The sequence below is a fragment of the Pristis pectinata genome, chromosome 26 (genome assembly GCF_009764475.1).
Source record: "Pristis pectinata isolate sPriPec2 chromosome 26, sPriPec2.1.pri, whole genome shotgun sequence".
In the NCBI taxonomy this organism is placed as follows: Eukaryota; Metazoa; Chordata; class Chondrichthyes; order Rhinopristiformes; family Pristidae; genus Pristis; species Pristis pectinata.
In genome coordinates this window covers 13,912,743-13,937,029 of record NC_067430.1, presented here as the reverse complement: position 1 = coordinate 13,937,029, position 24,287 = coordinate 13,912,743, and the positions used below count along the sequence as shown (strand labels likewise).

Genomic DNA, 24,287 nt, shown 5'->3' with positions numbered 1-24,287 from the left:
ACAACCCGCACATCTTTTGGGATAGACGAGGAAACACCTGGGGAATACCCACACTGCCACAGGGAGAACATGCAATCTCCGTGCATGCAACACCAGAGACCAAGAGTGAATTTGCATTGTTGCCACTGCGAGGCAGGAGTCCTGCCAGTGGCGTCACTGAGCCACCTGCAGAATAGGATAGTTTTGTGGTTTTATTGGTGCTGAAACACAAAAGAAGGCGGGTGATGTTTCAATGACATAAGACATTGGTAATGCCACCGCTGGAGTCCTGTGTATTGTTCCCCTTATGTAATGGATGCAATGCAGAGAAGGTTCACTAACTAATACAGTATCTGAAATGGAGGGGTGCTCCTAAGAGGACAGGTTGGAAAGTCTACTGGATGGCAGAAGGGAATTCGATTGAGACATTGCACCACCAGGGCAAGACACCCAGCGCATGCGCGGCAGAGGGGAGCGGGCCTGCGCGATGACGTGGCACGCAGGCCGAGGGCCAACAGATGCGATGAGAGGGCGGCGGGGCGAGGATGAATGCAGGTAAGAGCGCCGAGGCTGGGGCGCCGGCGGCTGCTGCTGGTGCTGGAGGGCGAGGCCCCACCACCGTCCGTGTTTTCCATCGTGTCCCGGGGCCCGAACCCAGCGTCCTGTGGGACTCTCGGGCGGCGGGGGCGAGGGCGAGGGCGGGGGCTGCTGCTACGGGGAAGGACTGGCCGCAGCACCCACACACACAGGCGCTGTCCTACACTGGGGGGTGGGGGGACACATCCTGCAGGCGGTCTGAGCTGATGGACCTTCCCCGTTCCCTCTCCCCTTTCCCACCAGGAATCCTAACCGCAATGCAAGGGGACCCTCCAGTAAGAAAAAACGACCATTATTTACTGATCTGAACCAATGCACTTGCAAAGTCAGGAAGTTGGGATTCTGTTAAGTCCTTTTATAGTAACGCATCATCTCAGGACAACTGAATGGGGTTGGACATTGAGGAATTCGACGTGACTGAAAGCTCAGTTTATGAGGTTTTTAAGAAGGCACTTGTGCCTTTGCGGTTTAGTTTCTGAAAAATAATTGTGAGGGTACATTGCACTAAGGTGTAAAATGGTGTTCTTTTGAATGTAAATGATTTCTAAACTAATATTATTAGGGACCTGATGTGTATATCTTGCCTCAAAGCGTCAAAGGTCCTAGAAAGAACTCCTGCCATTAAAATTCTCATTTCTCTTTCACGTTGCCCCTGCTTCACCAATTTTCTAGATTTCTCTTGGATTTACCAACATCATCTTACTCTGGAGAACAAGGTGTCTAATCAGTCTATACTTTGTTTTCTTCTTGTGGGTAAAATGTCCACATCCATTTTTCACATATCAAGTATTCTCTTACCTGTCCATAGCCCCATTTACCTATCTGTATTTCTAACATCTCTCTAAAGAGTGCTGAATTGATGATCCTTCAATTCCTCCATAACCACAATTACCACCTATTTTCACAAATTTCTCTTAATTCTATGTTCCAGTCTGTATGCCACAGTTTCTGGTGACTCTGAATTTCCTCTTTCAAATTGGCAGAGCTTCAGTTCTATACTGTATCATTAGTTTATGTCTGAAGTTCATGTTTGGAACAGGGTGAAATGATGACAGTGCCTACATTTAGCATCTTAACATCCTAATTTTCTTGTGCAGAAGCACATTATCTGGATACCAGGTTCCACCTGCTCCCTGTTGTGAAGCTTAGCAAAATTCTTTTTGAAGTGAAGCCACTTGCAGTGTAATTGATTTTCTGTTGTCTTTGAGTCTCTCACTTGTAGGTGAATGGTTTGCAGTGATGTATTAAGGAAGCCACATTAAAGTGTATTTCCCAAAGTTTGCTTTTCTCTGCAAAGCACTGTGATGGGGGGTTTGCAGTGATGTATTAAGGAAGCCACATTAAAGTGTATTTCCCAAAGTTTGCTTTTCTCTGCAAAGCACTGTGATGGGGCTTTGAAACTTATTGAAGTAGAATCAATCGTTCAAGTCTCAATAATGTTGACTATTAACGTGATTATGTAATATTGATTCTGTTGTTGATGGGAGGAGTTGTACAATGGGAACAGGCTGGTAAATGACCAGTGTTTTGAGGATGTTTATAGTTAAGCCCATTTTCATACCTTTAGTTATGATCCATCCAAAGATGTCTTTGATCATAGTTAAAAGATGATTTTCTATTCCATTCATTGACATTTCTGACTGGGCCAATTTGTGTATCAGTTGAATCTGAGCAACTGCTTCTTGAGTAGCAGCCCATATTCTTACAAATGCCACAACATAAAACTACCCCTAAACGTGGTACCAAGATGATAAATCTTTCTTTAGCAGCATCTATTTGTTCAGACTTTGGGGAAAAGTGATTCCTATTTTAAAAGAGTAATTGTAAATCCACACTTTCGGGGATTAAAGGCAATAAATTTATCAGTGTAACCATATTATCCTGGCTCCTGAACAACAGTCACTCCTACTAAGTGGGTTTTGGTTCTGAGGTGCTTTGTAGGGCAGTATAGACAGAACTTGTAATTTATCAGACCAGTGGGTTGTTAATGGTGACACTGCATCTGAATTTGTATCTTTTCCTTTCTGAAACACTGGATATTCATCTTGACCAACCTGAAATTTATTCTCATAGTTAGGAAAAAAAACAGCAAGCTATGCCTTTTCTGAAAGCTGGAGTAAATTCCTACATAACCACTCTTACATTGCAGATTATTGCAAAATCTAATACACTGAACAATGTTCAGTATGTTTTCAGTGTAGTAATATTCCGTTGCAAAGAACAGTTGCGTGGAAATAACTGCCCTTGAATTAACTTTTATTTAAAAACCTCAATCTATTTTAAGCTGTTGTGGTAGAATAAAATACAGCAACAACCACTTCACCTTTATGCCAAAAATGTAGAAGAATATTTATATTTTGCTCCATTTATATCGAGGCTGAAATGTAAAAGGAAACAGGGTTACCACATAAAACACAGAAGTACCTGTTCCCTTTCTGGTGTACAGCTGTGTTTCAGTGAATAGCGCTGTCAACTCTGACTCGGGGTTCATATTCCACTCCCAAGACAAAAACTTTAAGCTTGCACTATAACTAATGTTTATAGTCAGAAATGCCATATTTTCATTGGGATGTTAAATCAAGGACCTATGGATGTAAATGGTCATGTACACTATTTGAGGGAAGAGGAGGGAAGTTTTCCTTGTGTCATGGCCAATGTTTATACTTAACTAAGGCAAATTATCTTGTTTTTATCACATTGCTGTTTTGTGTGACTTTGCACAACTTGACTGCTGCATTGCCTATGTTGAAACGGTGACCTGCACGATGTTTTGGGCAGTCCCAAGGTGTGAAAGGTGATTTATAATTGATAGTCTTTTTTTTCTATCTTTATTGCGACCTTGTAAGTGTCATTCCTGCCCTGTTTTGTGGGGTAAAGCTGTGATAGTGAAGAATGACAGGCTCAAAGCCTTACATAGATGTGACATCGAATTCGATTTGCACATCAGCGTCTCTACTTCCTCAGGAAGCTAGAGAAATTCTGCATGTCCCTGTTGACCCTCACCAATTTTTATAGATGCACCATAGAAAGCATCCTATCTGGATGTATCATGGCTAAGTATGGCAACTGCTCTACCCGAGACAGCAAGAAATGCAGAGTTGTGGACACGGCTCATCACGGAAACCAGCCTCCCCTCCGTGGACTCTGTCTATACTTCTCGCTGCCTCAGTAAAGCAGCCAGCATATTCAAAGATCCCACCCACCCCAGACATTCTCTCCTTCCCCACCCCCCGCCTCCCAGCCTCCCATTGGGCAGAAGATACAAAGGCCTAAAAACACGTACCACCAGGCTCAAGGATGACTTCTATCCCACTGTTATAAGACTATTGAACAAACATCTTATACAATAAGACAATCTACAAAGTACCTCACAATCTACCTTGTCACCTTGTTTCTGCCTGCAACCTGCACTACACTTTCTCTGTAACACTATATTCTGCTTTCTGTTATTGCTTTTCCCTTTTACTACCTTGATGTACTGATGTGATGAAATGGTCTGTATGGATGGCATGCAAAACATCTTTGCACCTCAGTACATGTGACAATAATAAACCAATTTACCAATTAAACTTACTATTGGAGCCAAGTTTATGGAAGAGCAAGGTGAATCTGATCGCAGTTTTACTGTTTCCTCATTTAATGTGCAGGCACTTCAACTTACTGTCCAACTTACTCCATGGTTATCGTGAGCACTAATGGCCTTGCAGTTATTCTCACTGCAAAAATTGTGGCCACTGCTTTCTCCTTTCTCTCATGCTCTTGTTCTACTGTTCCATATTTTTAATTTATTGCTGCTTATATGGTATTTTGCGAACTTGCTAAAGCCCACTCCATCTGTTGTCACACACCTGCTGTTATAATCCAGCTGCAAGTAGAACGCAAACATTTGTATTTTCAGAGTAAGATGCGAAAACTGGAAATTGCCAGCAACAAATAGTAAGATTTTAACAAGAAGGGTTTTGGTGATAAGCATATTGGGGCAAGAAGAAGACTGTCTCTTGGCAACTGAGCCTGAATGTGCTGTAAAGAACTCAACATATTAAGTGTTATTTCTTGGCAGAGGGAGACCAGACCTGACTCTTCAATGTGAAATAGTCAATATAAAATTAAATCCTCAGCTGTGAGCCCTCGTGGCAGGGTGTTACAGTGGTATTCAGCTTCTCTATGGAAATTATCAGGAGAATCGGGCTTTTAATGGCTTTAAAATCATGTCAGCCATGCACACACCTTCTGGCAAGCTGTCACTCTAGCTTTTTTTTGCAAGACCTGCTTTAATATTCATAAACCTGAGGAGGAAGGAAGTTATCAAAGGATTTAAGCAATATCAATGCTGCTTTGTTATGTCTCTTCCCCAAAGGCTGGGGATTTCTACATTCTGTGACCATGTCTTGTTGCTGTTTCCTGTGTGAAAACTTTCTCTACTTCCCATCTTAGTTTTAATCTGAGTGTCTTCATTTTTACTGCAAATGATCTGAGATGTCTAACACATTGGAAGGGATTAGAGGTGAATCTCCCATAGCCAGTGAAATGGGCTGCATGTGATTTATATGTTTTTGAATTTGATTAAAATTAGCATTAAACATTTAATTCCTTTATTTTCCAGTAGAATACTTCCACATTCTCTCACATTTCAACATTGGAGCTGTAAAACAAAATACAATATTTTTTTTATACCGCACGCATGAATTTTCTAGATGAGACCTGGTCTTGCGTTTGTTTCATTGGGTCTTTCGCGTGGTCCTAACTTCTGTGCCAGACAGCTAAAGAAAATCTCATAAATGTTTGTTTCTGAACTTGAATTTTGAACAGGTTTTTTATATCTATTTGGCAGGTTAGTTGGGTAAGATGGGGGTGTAGCTCCTTGCATTATCCTAGTTGTTAACTGATAATTACATCAGAACCAGTTTGCATTCCCAGTGTAACAGACTCAGAGTTGCCAGGAGCCCAATTTCCATACACATCTAGCTCCGGCCATTTGTCTATGGAAGGACTAGCTAGCATGTTTGCCATACAACTTGGCATTGCAGTCAATCATCATTGCAGTTTTTTCTCAGTATGGTTGGAGGTGTGGCTCCCCTCAATTGGAAGCCAGCCACTCAAAACTGAACCAAGTCAAGGTCCTATTTTTGGATATATTTATCAGATTTGTGAAGTTAAATTAAGATGTGCATTTCTATTGTGATCTCAGGTCATCCCTGTGTTCAATCAATTCTACCCTTTTGAACATCTCTAAATTCATTGCTGCATCATTGGTGGCTATGCCTTCAGTTAACAATATCTGAAGCATCCTACCAATATCTAGTTGCCTCCCTTTCCTTTTGGACATTCTTTAAAACCTACCTTTGACCAAACCGATCTCATTGGCCCTAGTAGTTCCTTATTTGATTTTAGTGTCAATTTTTTGCTTGATAACTCTCCTATGGAGCGCCCAGGATTGTTATAAGGACTACATGGGATCCAAGGTGAGCTAGCCAGTTGGATACACAATTGGCCTGGAGGAAGGGTGATAGTAGACAGGAGTTTTTCCAGATTGGAGGCCTGTGACCAGTGGTGTCTCACGGGCATTCGTGCTGGGCCCCCTGCTGCTTGTCATAAAAGCAATTTGGATGAGAATGTAACTGGTATGATTAGTAGATTTGCAGGTGACACCAAAATTGTTGGTGTAGTGGACAATGAAGAAGGTTGTCTAAGATGATAACAGGATCTAGATCACCTGGGAAGTGGGCAAAGGAATGGCAGGTGGAATTTAACTTGGATAAGTGTAAAGTGATGCATTTGGGGAAGTGAAACTAGGGCAGGACTTGCACAGTAAATGACAGCATCCTGGGGAGTGTTGTAGAACAGAGACACCTAATGATACAAGTATATAGTTCTCTGAAAGTGACTTCACAGATAGATAATGTGGTGAAGGTGTATGGCGTGCTTGCCTTCAGACAAGGGCATTGAGTACAAGAGTTGGGATATCATATTAAAACAGTGTAGGACATTGGTGAAACCACACCTGCAATATTGTGTGCAGTTCTGGTCACCATACTATAGGAAGGTTGTGTCTAAGCTAGGGTGGGTGCAGAAAAGATTCACGGACTGGAGGGCTTGAGTTGTGAGGAGAGACCGGATAGGATGGGACCATTTTCCTTAACGAAGGAGGCTGAGATCTTAGAGGTTTACAAAATCATGAAGGGCATAGATAAGGTGGATAGTCAGTGTTTTTGCCATGTTAGGGGAGTCTAAAACTAGAGGGGATAGGTTTGAGGGCAAAGATTTAAAGGGGACCTGAGAGGCAACTTCCTCACACAGAGGGTGATAGATATATGGATTGAACTGCCAGTGGAAGTGGTAGAGGTGGATACAATTACAACACTTAAAAGACATTTGGACAGTTTCATGGATAGGAAAGGTTTAGAGGGATGTGGGCCAAATGCAGGAAAATGGGACTAGCTCAGGAAGGCACTTTGGTTGACATGGATGAATTGGGTCAAAGGGCCTGTTTCCATGCTGTATAACTCTAAGTGAAAGTCGTCGTTGTGGTTTGGTTGGTAGTGCACTCCTGTTGATCTGCAAGTTTCAGGTTTGAGTCCGACTCCAGAAATTTGAGCACTGAAAGCCTAAGCTGATCTGACATTGCACACAGAGACTGTACTGAACAATTGGAGATGCTGGTCCTTCAGATTTAATGTTAAACTGGCGCTTCACTAACTTCCTGAAAAATATCATGACACCATTTCCAAAAAGAACAAGGGAGTTATCTTCAATATCTTGGCCAACATTTATCCCTCAATTAACACCACAAATTGTGTCCTATATTATTGCTGTAACTACATTTTAAAAATATGTCAAAGGCTGCAAAGTGCTGTGGGGTGCTCTGAAAGTAGTGTGAAAGGTACTTTATTCAGTGAGTATTTTTCTCTGTAAAATTGCTTTACTCAGAAAAAGATCAAATCCTTTCAATCAGAGCAATTCATACAGAAATCGTCAACATATTCAGGTTTCTTTTATCCTTCAGACCCACATTTGATAACTCTGAGCCAGCCAAATGGATAAATTCAGGCAGTGCACATATCTGGGTTCACAGTCAAAATGCTGATTGTTGCCTGAGTAAACTAAAGTCATTATTTGTACAGTCTGTTTGGAGGAAACAGAACTTGGATTCCTTGGGTGTTGTCTAACACACAAACCCTTCCACAATAGTGAAGAAGTCAGCAATCCCCAAAGGTGAACAACAGAATTCTGTCTGTAATAACAGAACTTTTGCCCACAGCAATACTATAAATTGTCAATCCTTGGGTCTTTTCAGTGAATTGCTCTACCACATGCTTTGAAAGTTATTTTACGATTTCCTACATCTTTCCAAACCTGTCGTCATTGATTTGGAAAGAGAACAACTGTTTTGGCATTTGTACATCTTAAATAAAGTATTTTGACACCAATTCAGTTGTAGCACTGTGAAAATTGCTGGGTTCTTCTCTCAAGTTGCAGAATTGTATTTTACTTTGTTAACATCTGTTGCTTTATTGGAGGACTGCAGCAATAATGAAATCTTTCCTGTCCCATTTTACTTTTCAATGAAATTATAGAGGAAGCACATTTTTCAACTGTTACTACTCTACCTGCTGAGACATTAACAATCAAAAAATATCTGATCATAAATCTGTAAATTAACTTTACAGACATCCTCAATGGCTATTGCCTCATTCTTCTTCCTGTTGTAGGTTCAGTGTTGGGTAACTTGCCATTAATTTCATGGAGGATAATTAAGTTGTTTTTCTGAATTTGCAGGTAGAAGGTAATAAATTAGAACTTGAAAACAGTGATGGTATTTGACTGTTTGCATTGTAAATGTACAACCCATGTTAATAATGGTTCCATTACGTAGGACTCATCCGTAATTCATGATTTTTCTTTTATAGCTTATAGCTTGTGTTTATTTCTTACACCAACTTTCATTTTGTACTATGAAATTATACAGGAGTTTGTAATGTATCCCATCGTAATCAAGCTGCTCGGGTGCATAATCCAAAGGATGAGGTCACTTCAGGCATTATTGTACAGTTTGAGCTGATTGAGTTTAAATATAGCAATGCCAAAGACCTGCTGACAGTCTACTGTTTTCCTGTATGTGGATGTGACATAATTGATAAATAATGGAGCAGTACTCTGTAAAAAGATGCCAGTGTATCACTGCACACAGTTTAAAAGATCTCTCATCTATCAAAAGAATCCCACTCCATATTAACTTGCAAATGTTAAATTTCGTGTACATAGCCAGCTCTCTAATAGTGGTGGAGGTGGGGTGCAGGTGAGTGGTAGAAAGAAATTGTCTTAAAGGAGAAAGTTGAGAAGAAATCTAGAGGACTTTTTAAAATAAGCAGGAATGTCAGAAAACGCATGGAGCACTCCTACTAGAACTTTGGTTAACTGGCCATGTGTTTGACTGCAGCTTGATTCTGCTGCCTTACCCTGAAAAGTGTCAGTGGCTTAAAGAGGATGGAAACTAAAGATAAGGTGTTGCACATTCAAATAAAAATCATCTTGCTTTTGGACATCCTTACATCTGTTAAACATCAGTTAATAAAGAATATTTGTAAATCAGCTTTGGAAAGAAAATCAAAGTTAATGTTTCAGACCAGTGACCATTAGAAACAGTTCTGATAACCAGTTATTGACTGGAAATGTTAACTCTGTACCTCCATCCAAGATGCGGATTGCCCTGCTGAGTATCCCTAGAATGTATTTGTTTTATTTCAGATTTCTCATTTTTACAGTGTTTTGCTTTTCAAAGAACTTTTTTTTCACTGAATGGGACTGTACATTGTTGGTGTCAGTTTCCAGTAAATGGTTTGCTCTTTTCAGATTGCCCAAATCACTGCTATCAATGGAAGTGCAGAAAATAATGTTTAATAACATGCAAAGGAATGGCCATCCACAACTCAGCGTGTGATACAGCCTGGTGGATTCCTTCTATGTCATGAGAATTGTGAAATATGACATTGCACAATGCCATAAATTGTGAGCTCAGATTGAATAAGATTTTTTTTGCACATTGTGAGGAAGCTTGGAATGAGAAAATCCTCCAGGGCACGAGTGGAAACAAGGCTGTTAGGTTTAGGTTGTGCAGAAACAGGCAGGCAGAGATGAGGTGCAAAGAACAGGAAAAAGGTGAAGGGGCTCAGAGGCCAAGTAAAATCAAGCCAGTTTTATACAGACATTGGCGAGAAAAGCAATGTTGAAATAGTGCATGGTATGCCTTACCTGCATTGATTCCCATAGGAAGCAACAGAATAGCACAGTTTCAAGAACATTTATTTTTACAATTACTGTCCTGGAATTTTTCCATCTTTTTCTACTTGCTTAACTTTGCTTATACGCCATTCTGCATAAACTATATTCGAAGCTCTTAATTCCCTAAGGTGATTCTGGGAATCTGACTGCTCTGTATCTCTGAATTCACTTGGAATGTTTTATTTATTTATTCATGGGATGTGGGCATCATGGATAAGGCTAGCTTTTACTGCCCATCTCTAATTTCCTTTCACTATATGGCTTTTTGGACCATTTTAGAAAACATTTAAGTCAACCACATTGCTGTGGGTCTGGAATTACAAAGATCTGACCAGGTATGGAGGGAAGATATCCTAGACTTGTTGCAGTTACAGCACGGTCTGGGTTGTCCTGCTTGTACCATGTACCCACGGTCCCCTCCGACAGCAAACACTGAGGGAGGGTGGATGATGGCACCATTAGCATCCACCCTTAGCTTGACCTTCACCTGGCACTTGTTGGTCCAAGTCCCAAACAGGTCTTTGATGTCCACACAGCTTCCTGCTCCCGCGATGGAATAAACCAGGAAGGTGAGGACATCCACAATGGGCATTTGTGGATTGAACATGTGCACTGTTATCTCACGCTCCTTGTGGGTGGGGAGGGTGAAGAGTGGCTGTGCCTACAGCAGTGACAGTGGAGCCTCGTGGAGCCTCACTTCCCCTCTCCCAAAAGTCCTGTAGCATCTTCTGCCATCCCACCAGATACTCGAAGGTAACATCAAAGTACCTGTTACCTGGGAAGTCCTGGAGGCAGTACATGTCCTTCACCTCAATCTTGCAGCACTCCAGCAGGACCTTCTTTATGAAGAGGTCCCTGGTGAAGGGATTCCCCTCGCTGAGGTCCTTCACTGCCACCCTGACAGTGTTTCGTATCCCATGTCCTCCTGAGGTGCTTGTCGCTGCAGCCACCCTGATGGAACTAATTGGTTATAGCAGGTAAACTGCTGGAAAAGGGTGTTTGATTGGTTTCCCAATCAGCATTAGGATCCACGCACACGTCAGCAGGTTAAGCTTTCATCGGGCAGCCAGTTGATCGCGAAGACTCACTGTTGTCTTTCTCCTTCAATGTCAATGTTGGAGTTCACCTGCAAATCTATCATCGTGATTACCATCCTGGAACCTCGGCCTTCCTGATCACTGACGATTCCCTGCCTCGAGCTATTTTCTACTTTAAGACACTGGTGCAATGCAAATTGCAGAGCAATAAATGTGATAATATGGTAAAACCATCTATGGGAGTGGCTATTAACTGGGGTGAGGTGGTGGAGGAACAGAATTTGGCAAAGATGGGGTGGTGATTAACTCCAGTGGTTTTCCTGTTAAATATTCTTTGTCATTTCAATCAGTTTCATTGATTTTATCAATTTATTCATTTTTGGGGATTAGGATGTTGCTGGGAAGGCCAGCATCCATCGCTCATTCCTAACCACTTTGGTGTTTCTGGAGTCTCAAAGTCCAGACTGGGTTTTCTTCCTCTGAAAGATGGGGGTGAACCAGAGGGGTTTTTATCCCATACAAACTAAATTTGCCAAGAACTGTACCTTAAGTAAAGCACATACAGAATTCAGTCTTAACTGTTAAGTAATGGTGTGCAATTCAGGTCGTGCATTTTAATTCTGCTGCCTCCTTTCTGGTTGATTAGTGTTTATGGTTGATACAAAAAGTTTTCTTGTCTCAGAATCAAAAATTATTTTCTGCTCTAAACTCATTCTTACCTAGAATTTGTTTGTTCTTCAAACATTCAAATGTTATGGAAGGCTGTGTATTTCTCACTTGTTAGACAATTTTAGGTAATAGATAACAATTCTTCCCTCCAATCTTTCTCCAGTTCTGATGGTACTGATTTGAAATGCAGAATATGTTCTTAATTATATAATCCCATCAACATTAACTAAAGCATTGAGTCATGTGGTTTTTTTTTATTACTAGTGTATACCAGGAGGGTGAATCAGTCTATTTGAAGAATTTGGGTTTGGAATGCACTTTGTTCATTTATAAGAGCAAGAGCAACGGAGCAATTGAGTGAGCATCATACACATGTTGAGAATACAAAATCTAAACTAAGGATGTGGGAGATGGACTGATAGAAAAGGATTAAAAACTGGAAAAATTGATCAACTCCTAGCAGTCCTGTAGCCTTGTAATTCTAGGTTGGGTTGAATCAGCAGGTTGCACTCTCTGTGTCCCAGTAGCGGTTCCAGTGTTTGCTCTCAGTGTTTGTAAGCAGAAGAATAAATTGGGCGCTCTCATTTTTGCAGCTCCTGTTTGAAAATGCAAAACCCACAATGATTGTCATCAGAGAATGGTCTAAAGCCTTTTGGCTTGTTTCAGCTATACTTTGAAAATTGTTCATAAGACATAGGAGCAGAATTAGGTCATTTGGCCCATCGAGTCTGCTCCACCATTCGATCATGGCTGATTTATTTATCCCTCTCAACCCCATTCTCCTGCCTTCTCTCTGTAACCTTTGATGACCTTACTAATCAAGAACCTGTCAACCTCCACTTTAAATATACCCAATGACTCTTCCACAACCCTCTGTGGCAATGAATTCTACCGATTCACCACCCTCTAACTAAAGAAAATCCTCGTCATCTCTGTTCTGAAGGGAAGTCCTTCTATTCTGAGGCTGTGTCCTCTGGTCCTAAACTCTGCAACTACTGATGGAAACATCCTTTCCATGTCTACTCTATCCAGGCCTTTCAATATTCGGTAGGTTTCAATGAGATCCCCCCTTCATCCTTCTAAATTCCAGTGAGTGCAGGCCCAGAGCCATCAAACACTCCTCACACGTTAACCCTTTCATTCTCAGGATCATTCTTGTAAACCTCCTCTGGACCCTCTCTAATGTCAGCACATCCTTCCTTAGATATTGGGCCCAAAACTGCTCATTGTACTCCAAATGTGGTCTGACCAACGCCTTATAAAGCCTCAGCATTACATCCTTGCTTTTATATTCTGTCCTCTTGAAATGAATGCTAACATTGCATTAACCTTCCTTACTACTGACTCAACCTGCAAGTTAACCTTAAGGGAATCCTGCACCAGGACTCCGAAGTCCCTTTGCACCTCCGATTTCTGAATTTGCTCCCTGTTTAGAAAACAGTCTACACGTTTATTCCTTCTACTAAGATGCATGACTGTACACTTCCCTATGCTGCATTCCATCTGCCACTTCTTTGCCTATTCTCCTAACCTGTCCAAGTCCTTCTGCAGACTCCCTGCTTCCTCAACACAACCTATCCCTCCAGCTATCTTTGTATCATCCGCAAACTTGGCCACAAAGCCATCAATTGCGTCATCCAGATAATTAACATACAATGTGAAAAATAGCAGACCCAACACCGGCCCCTGCAGAACACCACTAGTCACCGGCAGCCAACCAGACAAGGCTCCCTTTATTCCCGCTCTTTGTCTTCTGCCAGTTAGACAATCTTCTATCCATGCTACTACCTTTCCTGTCATACCATGGGCTCCTATCTTGTTTAGCAGCCTCATGTGCAGCACTTTGTCAAAGGCCTTCTGAAAATCCAAGTAAACAACATCCACTGACTCCTTTGTCTATCCTGCCTGTTACTTCCTTAAAGAATTCCAACAGATTTGTCAGGCAAGATCTCCCCTTAAGGAAACCATGCTGACTTTGGCCTATTTTATCATGTGCTTCCAAATACTCTGAAACCTCATCCTTAATAATAGACTCTAACATCTTACCAACCACTGAAGTGAGGTTAACTGGCCTATAATTTCTTGTCTTTTGCCTCCCTACCTTCTTAAAGAGTAGAGTGACATTTGCGATGTTCCAGTCCTCCGGAACCATTCCTGACTCTAGTGATTCTTGAAAGCTCACTACTAATGCCTCCACAATCTCTTCAGCTACCTCTTTCAGAACCCTGGGATGTAGTCCATCTGGTCCAGGTGACTTATCTACCTTCAAACCTTTCAGCTTCCCAAGCACCTTCTTCTTAGTAATAGCGACTACACTCAATTCTGCCCACTGACTCTCTCGAATATCTGGCACGTTGCTGGTGTCTTCCACAGTGAAGACTGACTCAAAATACTTATTCAGTTCATCTGCCATTTCTTTGTTCCCCATTACTATCGCTCCAGTGTCATTTTCCAGCAGTCCAATGTCCACTCTTACCTCTCTTTAACTCTTTATATAGCTGAAAAAAATTTTGGTATTGTGGCGACTCACCGTCTAGTCGGGCGAACCGGCTCGGCAGTCGGGTCGCGCGGCGTTGGAGCGACGAGGCCCAAGATGGCGGCGGGCCTCATCTTTCTGAGCGACGGGGAGAACCCACGCGCGGGAAAGTCCTGATGATGTAGGACTTACGTCATTGCCGGTTGTTTTGGGCGGGAACATTCTCCCTTAAAGGGCCCGCGCAAGGCGGAAAAATAAACCAGTTCTGTTTGGCAATCCTCCGAGTAGAGTCTTGTTTTATTCCGCGGTAGCAACCGCTACATTGGTGACCCCGACGGTCCAAACGGCTTTTGGACCCGCGAAATGGACGACAGCGCAGCAGCCAACGCAGTGGCCCTCAAGCTGCCCACCTTTTGGTCACTTCGGCCCAGCGTCTGGTTTGACCAGGCCGAAGCGCAATTCCACCTTCGGCAGATCACCTCCGACTCCACGAAGTACTACCATGTGGTTAGCTCTCTGGACCAGGAGACAGCCGCCCAGGTTGGAGACTTCATCCAGTCGCCTCCGGAGGAAGATAAGTACCCGGCTTTCAAAGACCTTTTGATCCGGACCTTCGGCCTCTCCCGTCGTGAGCGCGCCGCCCGCCTGCTTCATCTGGATGGCCTGGGGGACAGATCCCCATCCGCCCTAATGAATGAGATGCTGGCATTGGCCGAGGGACACAAGCCATGCCTGATGTTCGAACAGGCCTTCCTCGAACAGCTCCCCGATGACATCCACTTGTTGTTAGCTGACGCCAACTTCAGCAACCCCCGTGAGGTGGCCACTCGGGCAGATGTCCTGTGGAGGGCCAAGCGCGAGAGCGGTTCGTCCGTCAGTCAAATCACCAGGCTGCGAGCCCAACGCCCGCCTTGCCCGGCCCCAGCAACCGAGCAGCCACGCCCCAGGAACGCAGACAACGACACGGGTGACCAGCTGTGCTTCTACCATCAGAGGTGGGGTGCGGAGGCCCGTCGATGCCACCCACCCTGCAAGTTTCAGGAAAACGCCAGGGCCAGCCGCCGCTGATGGCTACAGCGGCTGGCCGCCGACAGAGCCTCCTCTTCATTCAGGACAAGAAATCTGGACGGCATTTCCTCGTTGATACTGGAGCGGAGGTCAGTATTTTGCCCCCGACAGGCCGCGACACTCGTGACAGGCCACCAGGTCCTCTACTCAATGCCGCCAACGGTACAACGATATGGTCTTTCGGCACCCATACGCTTCAATTACACTTTGGCGGCAGCCGTTTTACCTGGACCTTTACCCTTGCCACCGTCGCCCGACCACTCCTAGGAGCCGATTTCCTTTGGGCCCACAACCTGTTAGTCGACCTGCGAAGGAAGCGGTTAGTCCACTCTAGCACTCTCCGGACCTATCCCCTGGGAGAAATCAGCCCACCAGCCCCGCGCCTGGACTCCATTTCCCTTTCTGGCAACGATTTCGCCAAGCTCCTAGCCGAATTCCCATCGATTTTGGCACCTTCGTTTACAAATTCTAGGCCCATACACGGGGTACGACACCACATCATTACCACAGGGCCACCCCTTCATGCCCGTGCACGACGATTACCTCCAGACAAGCTCTGCCTGGCAAAGGAAGAGTTCCGTCACATGGAGGAGCTGGGGATTGTTCGCAGGTCAGACAGCCCCTGGGCCTCCCCCCTGCACATGGTCCCCAAAGCCACCGGAGGGTGGAGGCCCTGCGGCGACTACCGCAGGCTGAATGACGCCACCACCCCAGACCGCTATCCCATCCCTCACATCCAGGACTTCGCAGCGAACTTACACGGGGCCCGCATCTTTTCCAAAGCGGACCTCGTTAGGGGATACCACCAAATCCCGGTCCATCCGGATGACGTCCCCAAAACTGCGATTATCACCCCATTCGGCCTTTTCGAATTCCTTCGGATGCCGTTCGGCCTTAAGAACGCCGCGCAGACCTTCCAGCGGCTGATGGACGCGGTAGGCCGAGACCTGGACTTCGTGTTCATTTACTTGGATGACATACTGATCGCCAGCCGTAACCGCCAGAGACAACCTATCCTTGGGTGTCGACTACACGGCCCTAGCTGACGCACAGCAAGCCGATGACGAACTGCCCAGCTACAGAACCGCAGTCTCGGGTCTGCAGCTCCGAGATTTCTTGGTTGGTCCAGGTCAGCGGACCCTACTTTGCGACGTTGCGACTGGTCAGCCCCGCCCTATAGTCCCTGCAGCCTGGCGGAGATGAGTTTTTGACTCGGTACATGGGTTGGCGCACCCGTCCATCAGATCTACTGTCCGACTGGTCGCCAGCAAGTTTGTCTGGCATGGCCTGCGCAAACAGGTCAGTGAGTGGGCCAGGACTTGTCCGCACTGCCAGACGTCAAAAATCCAGCGACACACCAAGGTCCCACCACAGCAGTTCGAGCCTACCCGTAGGAGGTTTGACCATATACACGTCGACCTCGTGGGCCCTCTGCCGGTTTCAAGAGGAGCCCGGTACCTCCTTACCATCGTGGACCGGTTCACGAGGTGGCCTGAGGCAACCCCCCTGACTGACATCACAACTGATTCCTGCGCCCGGGCGCTGCTCACAACTTGGGTCTCACGTTTTGGCGTTCTCAGCCCACATCACTTCAGACAGAGGCACCCAATTCACTTCCAGTCTCTGGGCTGCATTAGCGAACCTGCTCGGGACGCAGCTGCACACCACCACGGCCTACCATCCTCAATCAAACGGGTTGGTGGAACGTTTTCACCGCCATCTGAAATCGGCCTTGATGGCTCGCCTGAAGGGTCCTAACTGGGTTGACGAGCTGCCTTGGGTCCTGCTCAGCATACGCACTGCCCCCAAAGAAGACCTCCGCACTTCGTCAGCTGAGCTTGTATACGGGGCGCCACTAGTTGTCCCCGGGGATTTCATACCTGCCCTTCGGGACCAAGGGGAACAACCCCCAGCAGTCCTACAAAGACTGCGCGAGAAGCTTGGCGCCTTGGCCCCGATTCCCACCTCACGGCACGGTCAAGCCCCATCCTGCCAGCCCAAGGAACTACGGGACTGTAAGTTTGTTTTCGTTCGCAGGGGCACACCTCGGGCGCCATTGCAACGACCATATGAGGGACCGTTCCGAGTCATACGGAATAACGGATCCACTTTTATTTTGGACATTGGAGGCAGGGAACAGGTTTTCATGGCGGACCGCCTCAAACTGGCCCATTTGGATCTGCAACAGCCTGTCGAGTTTGCCACGCCGTGACGCAGAGGCCGCCCCCCTAAGCGGCAGCTGGCACAGCCCACGGACCTTGGGGACTGTCTCGCCGGTTCTGGGGGGGGTTGTGTGGCGACTCACCGTCTAGTCGGGCGAACCGGCTCGGCAGTCGGGTTGCGCGGCGTCGGAGCGACGAGGCCCAAGATGGCGGCGGGCCTCGTCTTTCCGAGCGACGGGGAGAACCCGTGCGCGGGAAAGTCCTGATGACGTAGGACTTACGTCATTGCCGGTTGTTTTGGGCGAGAACATTCTTCCTTAAAGGGCCCGCGCAAGGCGGGAAAATAAACCAGTTCTGTTTGGCAATCCTCCGAGTAGAGTCTTGTTTTATTCCGCGGTAGCAGCCGCTACAGTATCCTCTTTTATATTATTGGCTAGCTTACCTTCATATTTCATCTTTTCTCCCCTTATTGCTTTTTTAGTTGCCTACTGTTGGTTTTTAAAAGCTTCCCAATCCTCTAGCTTCCCACTAATTTTTGCAATATTATATGCCCTCTCTTTTATTTTTATGCTGTCTTTGACTTCCCTTGTCAGCTACAGTTGCCTCATCCTCCCTTTGGAATGCTGCTGCTTCTTTGGGTTGAACTGATCCTGCATCTTCTGAATTACTCCCAGAAACTCCTGCCATTGCTGCTCTGCCGTCATCCCTGCTAGGGTCTCCTTCCAATTAACTTTGGCCAGCTCCTCCCTCATGCCTCTGCAGTTACTTTTACTCAGCTGTAATACCAATACATCTGATTTTAGCTTCTCTCTCTCAAACTGCAGGGTGAATTCTATCATATTATGATCATTGCTTCTTAAGGGTTCCTTTACCTTAAACTCCCTAATCAAATCGGGTTCATTGCACAACACCAAATCCAGAATTGCCTTTTCCCTAGTGGGCTCAATCACAAGCTGCTCTAAAAAGCCATCTCGTAGCCATTCTACAAATTACTTCTCTTGTGATCCAGTACCAACCTGATTTTCTCAATCTACCTGCATATTGAAATCCCCCATGACCACTTTAACATTGCCCTTTTAACATGCCTTTTCTATCTCTTGTTGTAATTTGTACCCCACATCCTGGCTACTATTCGGAGGCCTTTATATAACTCCCAACAGGGTCTTTTTACCCTTGCAGTTTCTGAACTCTACCTACAAGGAGTCTATGTCTTCTGATCATATGTCACTTCTTGCTAAGAATTTGATTTCAGTTTTTACCAACAGAGCCACCCCATCCCCTCTGCCCACTTGCCTGTCTTTTCGATAAGATGTGTACATTTGAATGTTTAGCTCCCATCTGTGATCTTCTTTCAACCACGACTCTGTGATGCCCACAACGTCATACCTGCCAATTTCTAACTGCGCTATAAGCTCATCTACCTTATTTCATATACTGTGTGCATTCAAATATAACACCTTCAGCCCTGTATTCACCACCCTTCTTCTCAAATTTGCCTCCATGTTACCTGAAGTTAAATTCCTATCCCTTTCTAAACTTTCTGTTTTACTCTTTATTCTGGAGACTTCAGTAACCTCCCCTGCTCTCTTCTTGTCTTTTACTTTATCCAAACTTTTCCAATCTGTTGAACCCACTCCCCTACTATTTAGTTTAAACCCTATCCACATGTTCCAACTACTGCCCTGTGTAGTAACTGTTTGCCACCATAATCATTTTTTAAGTTCATTTGGAAGGTCTTCTGTTAAATATTCTGTCTCTTATTTGTAAAACTTGATGTTCTCTGTTTTTTTTCATTGTTCATCCCCTTATAATTTTAATTTTTGCTGGTCTTTGTATGCACTTGGTTTCTTCTGTATAAAAAAAACAATAAATACAGCACCCCACAGAAGAAATTCAACAATTGATTTCCATTGCTTTCCTCCAGTTATTTTAGTGATTAACTCCACATTTATTAACATCTTAATGACATTAAGATGCCATTATCCGGTATTTAACTCCTGCAAATGTTTCTTGCTCTTTGTCAGCCTAAGGCTGGGCATTCTCTGTATCTTCTGTTATAAGCTGACATGGGCTACTTCATTTGAAGCAGATTATACAGGGTTAAAGGGATAGAGAAGAGCAGGAGAAATGCTTGTTATTCCTTGTAATTGTGCAAAAATGTCCCATGTGCTTCAGAGGAATACCGATTTAGTTCGGGATCGCTCAACAGGGACCTTGGGTTGAGTAGCCTTTTCCTATGTTGTGGCATTTCATTGTTGTCTTATTTTTGGCAATGTCTGTGCTCCTAATTCCCTTGCTTATTCTCCCTAAACTCATTAGCTTTCTTTGAGTGGATTTAAAAAAATGTAATAAATAATGTAGAACACAGTTGTCAGAATTGGATTTCAGATGACATGTCTTATTCTGTCTTACTGGCTTGTCTATTTTTGTGCAGAACAGATCCTTCCGTTTATCTGCAAATTTGACACTTTCATTTGGTTTCATTATTTGCCAGTTGTTTTGTGAGAAACAAGAATAGCTCAAGGACTAAATCCTGCTTGATTCACTTCACATTTTAGCCTTGGTTTGATATTGGATCACCCTCAGAGCCCACTTTTTTTTTATTCAGCTAATTTTGCTCCCCTGAATCCCAATATTTTGTTTAATCAGAAGGCTTTCTTTTAATTTCTTGTCAAAACCTTTCTGTGAGCTTCTCACAGTCAATTAGTTTTCACTCATTGTCTAGGCTAGTGAGGGGTGAGACATTTGCCAAGTCCCTTCAAACAAATCCCTCTGAAGACTGTCTCCACAGAATAGCAGAAAATTAAAAACCTAAATATCAAAAAGGAAATCTTAATTTAGTCTTGAGCACCTTGGTAAAAATATGTGAATGCTGACTCAGTAAGGAGAGAGGTTACACTGCCACTAGACATTGTTATTAAGTGGTAGAAAGTTTGAATGTGATGTGTTGAAATGGAAATGGTCTTCTCATCCTTGGTATAAAAATTTCTCCAGACATGCAGTGGATGAAGCCCATTTGAGCATGTTCCTGTAAAAGTGAGTTTGGGCAAAGGAAGGTGTTGTAAATATTAGAAAAAAATCACCAACATAATGAGGGACTAAATTAAAGTGGTTTGGGAAGAAAGGCACAAGAATAAAACGTGTTTAGGAGGTAACTTGGAGTTTGTGTCTTGGGATAAAAGTTATTCTTGCATGTAGCCTGAATGAACTACACCACAAAGGCCCAGTTATTTTAATGTTTTATGTAAAACTTTCTGTTTCCTGTTCATCTCATCTCTAGGCACAGTCTCACTATCTCAAATTGCAGGAGTGCAAGCTTAGCACACATAAGAGTATATTGCTTTTGTATTTTAGTATACCAAAATAATTATCTGTGCTTTCACAGACAGCAGCAAGCTGCTAAAGAACCAGTCAGATTATGGCGCAGTCCGGTACACTGGGACCAATGTATCCATGGTAATGTATTGTGTGGGTTTTACAAAATGTTTGATGATCAACTTTGGTAGAAATTTATGAATGTTGAATATTTAATTCGCTTTGTGAAATATGTACAGGGACTGCCACGTTAGCACCGTTTTGGTTACGGAAGTTCGCCCAAAACTACTACCCAAAAATTTGAGATACGGGATTAAGTATTGAGTGACTAAAAATAAAATTAACAAAATCTGTCAGTTTTTTTTTTGCACGAGTTTTGTCCATCACCCGAGTCTGATGTTGGCTTCAGCTACTAAATGACGGCAGTGGATCATTTTGTCATCGCCAATAAACTGGCTTAATATGAGAGAAAAACATCCTGGGGAACTCGTCCCCATGTAACAGGATTCAATGGGGAAAGGGGTTTTGCGTTACAGAAAATCGTGATACAGATGGTTTTCTAGGAATGCAACCCCTCCGTGACATGGGGGTCACCTATACTCTTTTATGTTCCCTCCTTCACCACCTTTGGACTTGGCCTTTGCTGCCTGCATTGACCATGGTCTGGGTCACAAGGCCACTAAAGTTGCTCCATGCTAACCACCAAGAGATTTATGGAGATGTACACTGGAAGCTTGAGGCAATTTGTTTCCTTTCTCCACCTCAAAGTGTTTATTCAGGGGTTCAGCAATTCTGGCCTGATTGTGAAGGAGACAGTCTGGGTCCAGGCTGCACATCATTTCTCTCTATAATTGGAATACCTCAGCAGGTGAAGTAAGATTTCCTATGAAGGCTCTTAATGAGGCAGTGAAAACAAATGAGTTGATCCATATTACCATGCTGGGACAAATGTTTTGTACAAAAAAGTATTCTTTGGCTTTGTTTTTCCCTATGTTTTATAAGCAACAGAGTTTAAAAGTTTACCATATCCAGAAGTAGTCTACTTAATTTCATAATGGCCTTGGGTTTTAGAGATGTGTTAGGTTTTGGATATGGCTAATTTTACAGTGACCCATTCAACAATGCCTGATGCAATTATTAACGGGGTTATCGGGTTCTTGTTATCAGTAAATGACCTGCCATTTCTTTGTGATACTAATGCTGACATATCTTCTGTACAGGAGGTGACTGGATACAAGCAAGTGCAATGGCGAGTAATTCTCTGCCATATTCTTACTGTACTAACAGTAGGAATACTACGGCTAATTTTTTATTGGAAACCGGTTCTGGAAGTACTTTTTAAATGCCATCCCTGTCATCTGAGTCAATCTGATTGGGTTGTAATCAAGGTAAGAAAAAAAATAAATCAGCCCTCAACATGAGATATAACGAGCATCAGTGAGACTTCACCAGTTGATAAGTTCTTAATGCAGCAGCAATCCTGCTGATGTTGGAATCTGGAGCAAAAAATAAATTGCTGGAGGAACTTAGTGGGTGGAGCAGCATCTGTGGAGGCAAAGGGTTCGATGCTTCGGGTAGTTATCCTGCATCAAGACTAAGAGTGTAGAGGGAAGGTAGAAGTTATATCAAACTGAGAGAGAGAGTGTTGAGGCAGAGACTGGTAGGTGATGGGTGGAAACATTAAAAAATGAGAAAAAAAAGGCAGCTGGATCCAGGTGGGGGATGGAATAGGAAAAGTGAAGGAAGGGAGAAGAAATCCATGTGGATAGGGGCCATTCCCTCTGTTCCTTTCCCACTCCCACCAGTCCACCCAGGTTCTCTCTCCCTTTGTTCACCTTTTCCATCCCCCACCCCCTGTTACCCAGACTCATTACCCTCCCCCACCTAGTTCCATCTGTCCATCATCCCACCCTTACCTGCTTCCGCCTATCACCTTCCAGCCTCTGTCTCAAAACTCCCACTCCACCCTTATCTGACTCCCTTGGCCCATCATTACCCGCTCTACCCCCCCCCCACGCAATCATCAGTACCGAGAAAGCCTTGAAATTGTTCATCCTGATGACTTGGTGGAGAGAAAGACAAGTGAAAGCAATCTAGAAAGTTTCTGGATCTACTCTTTTTGCTTCCTATACTTGTTCTGTGACATCAAATTCAACAATACACATTTAACTAACTTTGGCAATGAGTAGTTTTGCTATAATTACATAATTGAATGTAATTTTGCTCAGCTGAGTGAATAATTTAGTTTTGAGGAAACCTTTTTAAGGGAATTCTTATTACTGAGACAACTTCTAGGATTGAATAAGAAGCAACCTTTAATGGAATTTTTTGTTCTATCCAGATTTCTCCATTTAAATTTTTTGAGGATTATATATTTTTCAGTCACACAAAACATTTTCAAAATTTCTTTGCTTTGATTATTAATTATAAATCAATTTTACAGAAGTTGTAAAGATCAAAATAATAGACACTAATGTTTCAATTGTTCTCTTGCAGGATTCATTTAACCAGCAGTTCATAGCTAGAGTCTGCATGGAGGAGGTTGAAGATGACTGGTTAGTGGCTCTGTATATAAGAATTGCCTTGAATATACTATGTCCAAGCCATAGCTGGCAGTGGAATTGTCATGAATAGCTTTAATTCGATGTTCAGTGGATCATTGAATTGATTAAGTATGTTTGTTTGCCATCTGAACCAAGGTTGGGATGACAGAAGTACTGCAATTCGTATCAGTGCTTTAGGTTGCAATGAGAAAATGTTGCTCAGGATTCCTGTTCTTCAGTGCTATTGCTGACCCTTATTGGAAAGTACAGAAAACAGGGAATGATAAATGTGCCTTTTGTAGCGGTTGCTACCGCGAAATAAAACAAGACGCTAGTCGGAGGATTGTCGAACAGAAGTGGTTTATTTTCCTGCCTTGCGCGGGCCCTTTAAGGGAGACTGTTCCCGCCCAAAGCAACCGGCAATGACGTAAGTACTACGTCATCAAGACTTCCCGCGCGCGGGTTCTCCCCGTCGCTCGGGAAAGACGAGGCCCACTGCCATCTTGGGCCTCGTCGCTCCGACGCCGCACGACCCGACTGCCGAGCCGGTTCGCCCGACTAAACGGTGAGTCGCCACACTTTGATGCTTTCCACAGTAAAATAATTAATTCACTACTTATGCTAAGAAATGAAAAATGGTTTCTAGGACAAGCTTGAAAAATTATCAAGAAAGAATAAGTGAATCATGTAATCATATAATGGTGTTCACTTTGGGTCTGGCTAGAAAATTCATAACGTATGATTTATGATGGCTACAGGTTAATGTGCTGAGCCAGATCCTGTCCTTTAGTTAGTGTGCTTTTCAGCAAGAATCTGGTTGATTTTGTACCATCCAGCACATATGCATAACCAAATAATAGATCCCCCACTCCACTCTGCTTGAGGTATACGGACTTTGAACTAGTCTGGGCTGTGCCTTCTGCCATTAGTTTGGAGAACTTTTAGAAGATGAGCTTTGTGAACCTTCAGGTGGCTTTCAGGAGTTAACAGTTTGTGAAAACTGCTGTCATTGAACAAGTCATCGTTATTCCTCTGACAAGTTGCATTGATGGATTCAGAGGAAATTTCACTGGTCCAATCCTACTTTAATTACCAGTGAGATATATGAATGCATGGTTTGCAGAGTTCTAATACTACTGCAGAAATCTGCTGTTCTAGCTGC

At 43.7% G+C, this 24,287-nt stretch overlaps 1 protein-coding gene across 1 annotated transcript in view; it reads left to right on the top strand.

Annotated features, from left to right (window-relative positions):
* The first annotated feature begins 471 nt into the window (after positions 1-471).
* The window catches only part of atp13a2 (ATPase cation transporting 13A2), a 71,947-nt gene continuing 48,131 nt past the window's right edge, over positions 472-24,287 (top strand). Inside the window, exons 1-4 of the mRNA XM_052038956.1 lie at positions 472-534; positions 20,653-20,723; positions 21,803-21,970; positions 23,079-23,137. Coding sequence (XP_051894916.1) covers positions 525-534; positions 20,653-20,723; positions 21,803-21,970; positions 23,079-23,137 — 308 coding nt within the window. The 5' untranslated portion in view covers positions 472-524. The remainder of the gene's footprint in view (positions 535-20,652; positions 20,724-21,802; positions 21,971-23,078; positions 23,138-24,287) is intronic.